At 40.1% G+C, this 10,049-nt stretch overlaps 1 protein-coding gene across 5 annotated transcripts in view; it reads left to right on the forward strand.

Annotated features, from left to right (window-relative positions):
• Positions 1–10,049, forward strand: part of SLC44A3 (solute carrier family 44 member 3) — a 94,067-nt gene that overhangs the window by 47,227 nt on the left and 36,791 nt on the right. For all 5 annotated transcript variants that reach the window (XM_057530527.1, XM_057530537.1, XM_057530542.1 and 2 more), the window contains exon 11: positions 8,872–9,028. In XM_057530527.1, coding sequence (XP_057386510.1) covers positions 8,872–9,028 — 157 coding nt within the window. The remainder of the gene's footprint in view (positions 1–8,871; positions 9,029–10,049) is intronic.

The raw sequence follows: 10,049 nt of genomic DNA on the forward strand, positions 1-10,049 counted from the left end.
GGAAGAAATTATCAAAATTTCCCAGAGCTGGAGGACATGAGTAAAGAGAAGATCCCAGAAGCTTTACAGAGAAAAACAGATCACAGGCAAAATATCAAGAACTAGAATGGGTAAAAGACCTATATACTGAAAACTATAAAACTTTGATGAAGGAAATTGAAAATGAAGCAAATAAATGGAAAGATATCCTGTGTTCATGGATTGAAAGAATTAATATTGTAAAAATGTCCATACTACCCAAAGCAATCTACGGATTTAATGCAATCCTGATCAAAATACCCATGACATTTTTCACAGACGTAAAACAAATAATCCTAAAATTTATATGGAACCACAGAAGACCCCGAATAGCCAGAGCAATCTTGAAAAAAAGAACAAAGCTGGAGGTTTCACACTCCCTGACTTCAGACTGTACTACAAAGCTACAGTAATCAAAACTACAAAGCTACAGTGGCATAAAAACAGACACATAGATCAACGGAACAGAATAGAGAGCCCAGAAATAAACTCATGCACTTATGTTCAATTAATTTATGACAAAGGAGGCAAAAATATACAATGGGGAAAAGAAAGTCTCTTTAATAAGTGATGCCAGGAAATGGACAGCTACATGTAAAAGAATGAAATTAGAACATTTTTGCATACTGTATACCAAAATAAACTAAAAAGTATTACAGACCTAAATGTAAGACTGGAAACCATAAAACTCGCAGAAGAAAACAGGCAGAACACTCTTTGACATAAGCCATAGTAATATTTTTTGGATCTATCACCTCAAGCAAAGGAAACAAAACCAAAAATAAACAAATTAAACTTAAAAGCTTTTGCACAACAAAGGAAACCATCAGCAAAATGAAAAGACAACCTACTGAATGGGAGAGATATTTGTAAATGATATGACCAATAAGGAGTTAATATCCAAAATATATAAAGAAGTCGTACAACTCAATATCAAAAAAATAAAGAACCCAATTTAAAAATGGGCAGAAGACCTGAATAGATATTCTTCCAAAGAAGACATACAGATGGCCAACAGGCACATGAAAAGATGCTCAACATTGCTAATCATCAGAGAAATGTAAATCAAGACCATGAGAGATCACCTCACACCTGTCAGGATGGCTGTTGTCAAAAGGACCACAAATATCCAGTGTTGGCAAGGACATGGAGAAAAGGGAACCCAAGTACACTGTTGGTGGGAATGTAAATTGGTGCAGCCACTATGGAGAACAGTATGGAGGTTCCTTAAAAAACTAAAAATAGAACTACCATATGATCCCACAATTCCACTGCTGGGTATACATCCAAAGAAAATGAAAGCACTGATTCAAAAAGAAATATGCACCCCAGTGTTCAGGCAGCATTATTTACAACAGCCAAGATATTGAAGCTACCTAAGTGTCCATCAGTAGATGAATGGATAAAGAAGATGTGGTATATTTATACAATGGAATATTAGCCATAAAAAAGAATGAGATTTTGCTATTTTGAAACAACATGGGTGGACCTGGAGGGGATTATACTTAGTGAAATAAATTAGAGAAAGACAAATACTATATGTTATTACTTACATGTGGAATCTAAAAAATAAAACAAATGAATGACTATAACAAAACAGAAACAGACCTACAGATTTAGAGAACAAACTAGTGGTTTCCATTTGGGAGAGGGAAGTGGAGAGGGTCAAGGTAAGGATAGGGAATTAAGAGGTACACACTACTATGTATAAAATAAATAAGTTACAAGATATATTGTACAACACAGGGAATACAGCCAATATTTTATAATAACCTTAATGGAGTATAATTTTTAAAAATATTGAATCACTGTGTTGTACACCTGAAACTAATATTGTAAATCAACAGTACTTCAATAAAAAGTAAAATTAAATTTAAAAAAAAAACTAGAATGAGATCTGGGGCTTCCCTGGTGGCGCAGTGGTTGAGAATCTGCCTGCCAATGCAGGGGACATGGTTTCGAGCCCTGGTCTGGGAAGATCCCACATGCCGCGGAGCAGCTGGGCCCGTGAGCCACAGTTACTGAGCCTGCGCGTCAGGAGCCTGTGCTCCGCAACAAGAGAGGCAGCGATAGTGAGAAGCCCGAGCACTGTGATGAAGAGTGGCCCCCGCTTGCCACAACTAGAGAAAGCCCTCGCACAGAAACGACCCAACACAGCCATAAATAAATAAATTAATTAATTAATTAATTTTAAAAAAATAGAATGAGATCTGATGTTCAACAGCAACTCTGAAGCAGGGAGACAGTAGGACAAGGCTGTCAAAATTCTAAGGAAAGATTATTTCCAACCTAGAATTCTAGACCTACTCATACTATCAGTCAAGAGTAAAGGAGGATAAAGTCCTGTTCAGGCATACAACATCCCAAAAGATTTCCTCCCCACATCCTTTCTCCACTGAAACTAATGAGTAAGCCAGGGAGGAAAGCATGAGTTTCAGGAAATGGGCTCCAACACAGTGAAGAAAAGAAGGGAATCCCCAGGAGGGTAGCTAGTCAGCAGGTATAGAGCGCAACCAGTCCAAGGAGGAGCTGGAGAGCTGTGGGCTCCAGGAGGGATGTCTCCAAGAAAAAATAAAAAGGAAACTGAGAGAATATAAGATGTGTTGTTTGAATATGTGGAGAAAAAATTTATACTTTGGTGAAGCATTTGGTGAAGTCCATGGAAAACCAAGCAAATAAAAAATGTGAAACATTATTAACTTAAGGAAAAACCAAAAGTTGTACAGAAAAGGAAATATAATCAGAATACACTGTTTGGATTAGTTGTATTTTTTTTTTTATGTACTGATTTTATTTTATATATGTACTGATAATGTAAACCCTAAACATTAACTAAAACATAGTGGTGAAAGATTGAAAGTTTTTTCTCTAAGATCAGAAACAAGACAAGAGTGCCCACTCTTACCATTTCTATTCAACATAGTACAGGAAGACCTAGCCAGAGCAATCAGGCAAGAAAAAGGGGGGGGGGGGGGAATGCATCTAAATCAGAAAAGAAGAAGTAAAATTACCTTTGTTTGCAGATGATATGATCTTATATATAGAAAATCCTAAAGACTTCATCAGAAAACTGTTAGACTTAAATCAATGAATTCAGTAAAGTTTCAGGATACAAAATCAGCATACAGAAAATGGGTGCATTTCTATACTCTAACAACAAAATATCTGAAAAAGAAATAAAGAAAACAATCCCATTCACAATAGCATCAAAAACAATAAAATATTTAGGAATAAATTTAACTAAGGAGGTGAAAGATCTGTTTACTGAAAAGTACAAGGCTCTGATGAAAGAAAGACACAAACAAATGGAAATATATCCTGTGTTCATGGATCAGAAGAATTAATATTGTTAAAATATCCATATTACCCAAAGCCATCTATAGATTTAATACATTCCCTATCAAAATTTCAATTATATTTTCCACAGAAATAGAAAAAAAATCCTAAAATTTGTGTGGAATCACAAAAGATCCCAAATAGCCAAAACCATCCTGAGAAAGAAGAACACAACTGGAGGCATCATACTTGCTGATTTCAAACTATACAACAAAGCTATAGTATTGTATGGTACTATATGAACAGTATGGTACTGGCATAAAAATAGACCCATAGATCAATAGAAGAGAACTGAGATCCCAGAAAGGGGAAAAGATAATATCTTCAATAAATGTTTCTGGAAAAACTGGATAACCCCATGAAGAAGAATAAAATTAAACCCCTGTATTACACTGTTCACAGAAGTTAATTCAAAATGGTTTAAAGACTTAAAACATAAGAACTAAAACCATAAAACTCCTAGAAGAAAACATAAGGGAAAAGCTCCTTGACATCAGTCTTAGAAATGATTTTTTGAATATGACACCAAAAGCACAAGCGACAACAGCAAAAATTAGTGAGACTACATCAAACTAAAAATCTCTACACAGTAAAAGAACCAGTCAACAAAATGAAAGGGCAACCTATGGAATGGGTGAAAATATTTGCAAATTGTATGTCTGATAAGCTGTTAAAAAACAAAATATATAAAGAACTCACACAACTCAATAGTAAAAAAAAAAAAATCCAGTTAAAAAATGGGGGCTTCCCTGGTGGCGCAGTGGTTGAGAGTCTGCCTGCTAATGCAGGGGACACGGGTTCGAGCCCTGGTCTGGGAAGATCCCACATGCCACAGAGCAGCTGGGCCCGTGAGCCACAACTACTGAGCCTGCGCGTCTGGAGCCTGTGCCCCGCAACGGGAGGGGCCGCGATAGTGAAAGGCCCGCGCACCGCGATGAAGAGCGGTCCCTGCACCGCGATGAAGAGTGGCCCCCACTTGCCGTAACTAGAGAAAGCCCTCGCACGAACCGAAGACCCAACACAGCCAAAAATAAAGAAATAAATAAAGTAGCTATAAAAAAAAAAAAAAAAAAAAATGGGCAGAGGAACTGAACTTCTTTTCCAAAGAAGACATACAAATAACCAACAGGCACATGAAAATGTGCTCAACATCACTAATCATCAGGGAATGCAAATCAAAACCACAACGAGATATCACCTTATACCTGTTAGAATGGCTATCATCAAAAAGACAAGAGATAACTGTTGGCAAGGATGTAGAAAAGAGAGAGCCCTTGTGCACTGTTAGTGGGCATGTAAATTGGTACAGCAATTATGGAAACAGTATAACAGTATGGAGGTTCCTCAAGAAATTAAAATGAGAACTACTATACAATCCAGCAATCCCACTTCTTGGGTGTATATCCAAAGGAAATTAAAAAATTATCTTGAAGAAATATCTTCACTCCCATGTTCACTGCAGCACTATTCACAGTAGCCAAGGTATGGGAACAACCTAAGTGTCCATCGAAAGGTGAATGGATAAAGAAGATGTGATATATATAATGGAATATTATTCAGCCATGAGGAAGAAGGAAATCCTGACATTTGCAGCAACATGGATGGACCTTGAGGGCATTATGCTAAGTGATATAATTCACAGAAAAACAGTTACTGGATGATATCACTTATATGTGGAATCTAAAAAAGCTGAACTCACAGAAACAGAGTAGAATGGTGGTTACCAGGGGCTGGGGGTAGGGGAAAGGGGAGATAACTGGTTAAAGGGTATAAACTTCTAGATAGAAGATGAATAAGTTCTGGGGATCTAATGTACAGCATGGTGATTATGCTTAATAAGACTGTATTATATACTTGAAAGTTGCTAAAAGAGTAGATCTTAAATGTTCACACCACAAAAAAAAATGGTTAATTATATGAGGTGATGGAGGTGTTAGCTAACACTATGGTGGTAATCATTTTTCAATATATAAGTGGATCAAATCAACGCGTTGTGTACCTTGGACTTACATAATGTTATATGTCAATTATATCTCAATAAAACTGGGGAAAAAACATTAAAAACTTCAGTGTAATTATGTTGAGAAGAAGAGGGGTGGGAAAATGAGTGTGTTGGGGAGTTTAGGCTGTGTAGGAGAACGAAACCTGCATCTTCCATGGTGGGAAGTCGGTTGACAGTCTCTGAGGCTGAAAACAAAATCAAGAAATAGCAGTAAGAACAAGTAATTTAGAAGTGTGAGGGTGAGTTCCAGAAGAAACAGCTAAAATATTACCTCCAGGGAGAGAAAATTAGTGGTGGGGAAAGAAAACTGTTGTTTTTCCTGTTACGCCTAGCAGTACTATTTGACTTTTTAAGATATTTCATATACTTGATAAAAATAAACAAACTAATTCAAAGTAAAATGCATGCTGATTTATTTTTAGCACTACTATTTCATTTATTAAAGAGTTCTGCATTCTTTTTGACTGTGTGCTAATTTTGAAACCTCAAGGTTTTTCCTTATCTCAGGGCTCACAATTCTTTGATCTCATGTTCTAGCCTGCACGCAGGGTGAGAATTAAATATAGCCAGAGTGCATTCATCTCTGTCATTCATTTAAGCAGTAAGAGGGCTAAAGCGTTCATACAAAGACCATCAAGTACCAGGACATGGGCAACCTGTGTAATTTCCCTTTTACAACCATTTGCTTCAAGAGGGGTCAGCTGAGAGCCATAAAGATGTGGCCAAGGTGTGATGGGAAGGAACCAGCACCGCTCAGTTTGGAGAAGGGACGCACGAGGCATGACTTCATCCTTTGCAACTGTACAAAAGATGGCTTCCAGCTGCTTTGAATTTGCTGAGGAGGAAGTGAGGAAGTGGAATCACAGCGGAGCCTAAGGAATTTAGGTAGGAGACAGATGAGTTTCCTAACCCTGACAAGAGCTGCCGAGGACCTGTTCTTCATAGCAAAGAGCTTCCATTTCCTTTGGGACTGGAAAGATGAATCTCACAGCTTCCCCACAGTCATCACCATCCCATCTTGCAGTAGTTTTACTGAAAGAAATATCAGGAAAGGGCAAGGTCTCTGCAGGGACACACCATGCTCCTTTGCTCAGGACCAGATTGACATTGGAGGCCATCCATCCTGTGCAGCCCGGTCCTTGTCCAGGAGCCGTAGCACAAAATGCATTTTCCATACCGTTGAAGAGTTCTCAGTGAGCGCTAGGCTGGATCTAACCGGAGCTAAAACGTGCCTCTAGGACCCCGAAGTTGCTGGATTCGACTTATGCTCTACTGTCCAAGCAAATAGTAGTTGCAACACAGCACTTACGTACCATGACTCAGAGGCGCTACAGACTTGGATGAATGGAACCATTAAATGCTTTGCCCAGTGACTTGAGCTGACGCAGTGTCCTGGGGCCCTGGCTCCACTGCACAGGGCCAGGCACCTTTAGCACTCAGCAGCCGCAAGTTTAAAAGTAGGGGAGCTAGGCGAATGGGGCGCATCCTCGAGTCTCCTGCTCTCTCACACTGCCCGGGGTCTTCCTACTGCCACCACCCACAGAACCCGGTAGAAGATGCTCAGCACGCAGTACTCCCTAGAGACAGAGGCGCAGGCCTGACGGGAGGACCTAGCATCCTCCCAAGCCCGTCACTGAGCCGCCCAATACACCCTTCGCTGCACTGCAGTCCCGAACGCCAATTCTCAAAATATGGTCAAGTCTCAGTTTAAGCTTCACCAGGTGTAATCAGAGCCTCTTCCTGAAGGCAGTTTTGGCTGGTGGTGAAGGTAACAGAGATGAAGGCCCCAGCCACATGCATAGCGGAGGAGGGATGATGATAAGATGATGTTACCTTTGAACATGGAAAGAAGGTCTAGGGAGAGAAAGTGGGGACTCCAAGACCCTCCGCTGATTGACCTTTCCCTGTGGGGTGGCGTTTAGTTCTCAGGGCGGGTATTGAGTGACTCCTGGCTCCACAAGCTGGCCTGGTCTGTGAGCTGGCTTTCTTTTCAGGTTTTCTCTCTCATGTGGTAACTCAGCTTCTGGAATGTCTACATCTTCTTCCAGCCAAGCCTTGGAGCGGCTGGAGCCGTCACTGGGGTGCAACATGGATGAGGGCAGGCCTGGAATGGTTAATCCCATCCCAGCAAAACCTTGGAAAGCGGATGCCTAACCCCAAACTTCAGTACCTGGAGGACCAGCCCCCAAGGCCCTGTTCACAGTGGCCTGTGAATCCTCTGTTTCCCTACCAGATGGAAAGCAGGTGCTGCCCTCTTCTCCCCGCATCCCCTCTTGAGCACCATAATATGTTCTAAGGCACATAAATCTCCTAAATGGGAAAGTAAACATTCTTCCTTTTAAAAAAAAGAATGAGGAAAGGGAAAAAAAAAAATGTGTCAGATTTTCCTGGCTGTGCTACTTTTCTAGTTTATCAGATCTAAATGAATTCATATCAGCAATAGCTTCCCTGGTATTTCCTATTTTCAACAATATTGAGTTGAAACACACATCGCCCTTTTTGTGGCACAACTGGATTGCAGTTATTCTGCTCCCAATATTACTTTCATATTCTCTATTCCTTCCTGGATGATTTAAGTAACAGCAAAATACGGCTGTTGCCAACTCTTGAAACATTTCTGGCCAATTTCCTTTTCCTCCCTCAAAACCTAGATTCTTGTCAAAACCTTAATTCATAGTGACTTATTAGCAACCAGAGCAAGTTGTAGAATAATCCATTATGAAGAAAGCAAGCTTCACTTGGAATCAGTGAAGTAGCTTTTCGGACAGGGCCTCATTTTCTAGAACTGGCATCAGAGGGTCGGGGGAGGGGTTGCATCAGCCCTGCCTCCTTTGTTTTATCTTTCAGGTTTGGGTAGGGGATGTGCCCATTCTGTTCTTTTTCACTTTTTTTCCTGCCTGTGAAACTGACTTTTGCATTCTTGAGAGCTGTGTCATGACAAGTCCCGTAAATGATTCACAGTGAAGTGACCTTTTCAGAGCAGAGTAGAAATCAGCTGGGTTTCAGGAGCTTGGAGCTGTGTGAAAGCCAGAATGTTTCCTCCCTTCGCTGTAAGCTGGTTCCTCTCTGGTTGCCAATCCTGGTCATGTGATTTGGTGGTGATTTTAATCACCGAGCTAATACTGGCAATATTTACAGATGCATGTGTGTAATTTAAACGTTGGGGATTATTATATAATTAAACTTCCGAAAATGAAAATGGGATCAATACACAATTTAATGGATTGGTGGAGGTGGTAGGCGTGGTAAAGAGGAAAACTTATTTAACTCATCAGTATTTTTTTTTTAATTTTCTGTTCCATGTTTGTAACATTGAGCACCACCAAAAGGAATTAACTTCGTCCAAGAAATCATTTAACCTTAGCTACCAAGGAGTGTAAAAATTTTGCCAAATGAGGATGGCGTCCCTGCTTTCTAAATTGTTAGTACCACGGATGATTTGAACCAGAGAGAAGTTTCTCGTTTCTTTCTAAATAGTGTTTTTTAAGTGCTGTCTTTTTTTCTCCTGTTCCCAGAAATAAAAATGACCCTCCTGATCGCCCGATCCTTTCATCTCTCTCCATTCTTTTCTGCTACCATCAGGGAACAGTTGTCAAAGGGTCATTTTTAATCACTGTGGTGAGGATTCCAAGAGCCGTCCTCATGTACATCTATAACACTCTGAAAGAGAAGGTAAGGCAGCACCCTAAAACAGAGTGCACTCCGTGTTTGGGTTACAGAAAAGTTAATCGCTGGAAAACTACACTGGGTCCCGGGACAGGAATGTGACCTGTGCCAGTGGCCGTTCAGAAAGCTCCAGTGTTCTTCAGGTCCCATCCCCCCACCCCCAGAAATCTTTTTGTCCCCGTCCCTGTTTTGTTCATAGCTTTGTTTGTTGGATTTTCTCCAATGTGGTGGCAGAGGTGGGGTGGAGAGGGCATAGCTCTGAGTTTGCTGGTTTTCCTTCTTATTTAAATGCTGAACAAATGGGAGGAATTCTTAAGATGCAATTTAAGCAAGTTTTTACGGACATTTATCATGCTTTATTTTTTAAAGAAAGAAAAGTACACTATAAGATAAGAATAATGTTTGTTTGTTTCTGTTTTAATGCTAAAATATTCCCCACCTTCTGTGTTTCCTGGAGGGTGACCTGGGAAGTTGCTGGTGTGTGTGTGTGTGTGTGTGTGTGTGTGTGCGCGCACACGCACGTGCTTGATAGTTAGAAATGGGCAAGCTGACCTCAATCTCAGCTCAAAAGACAGAAAACTGTGGGGCTTTTGTGCCTGGGGGTTTTTCTCCTCCCTGGTTTTTATTTCCATGCACATTTGGTTATGAATGGCAGTGGAAACCAAAACACCAGGAAAACAGCTGTTCTCATGGTATTTCTGGCCTGCCAAACAAGGGAAGGTTGGATTTTCCCCAACTTTTCTGTTCTCACACAATGTTAATCTCCACCCCATCCCCACCTCAGTGTTGGTGACTTGGTCAGAGTTTCTCAAACGTGCATGAGTCCAACCTTTTGGGTATACGTATGTGCTCTTAGTTAATTGGGGAAGTTTTACATGTGGGTTCATAATTATACTTTAGAATTGTTTTTGTTTGCTCTTTTAAGCAGAAATCTGAATTGTTGATATTTAAGTCTATAATCAAGATTTAAGATTAGTATATTAATTAGGAACAATTGATTGAATTTCGCATAAAATTATCTAGCTTC

The sequence above is a fragment of the Balaenoptera acutorostrata genome, chromosome 1 (assembly GCF_949987535.1).
Source record: "Balaenoptera acutorostrata chromosome 1, mBalAcu1.1, whole genome shotgun sequence".
In the NCBI taxonomy this organism is placed as follows: domain Eukaryota; kingdom Metazoa; phylum Chordata; class Mammalia; order Artiodactyla; family Balaenopteridae; genus Balaenoptera; species Balaenoptera acutorostrata.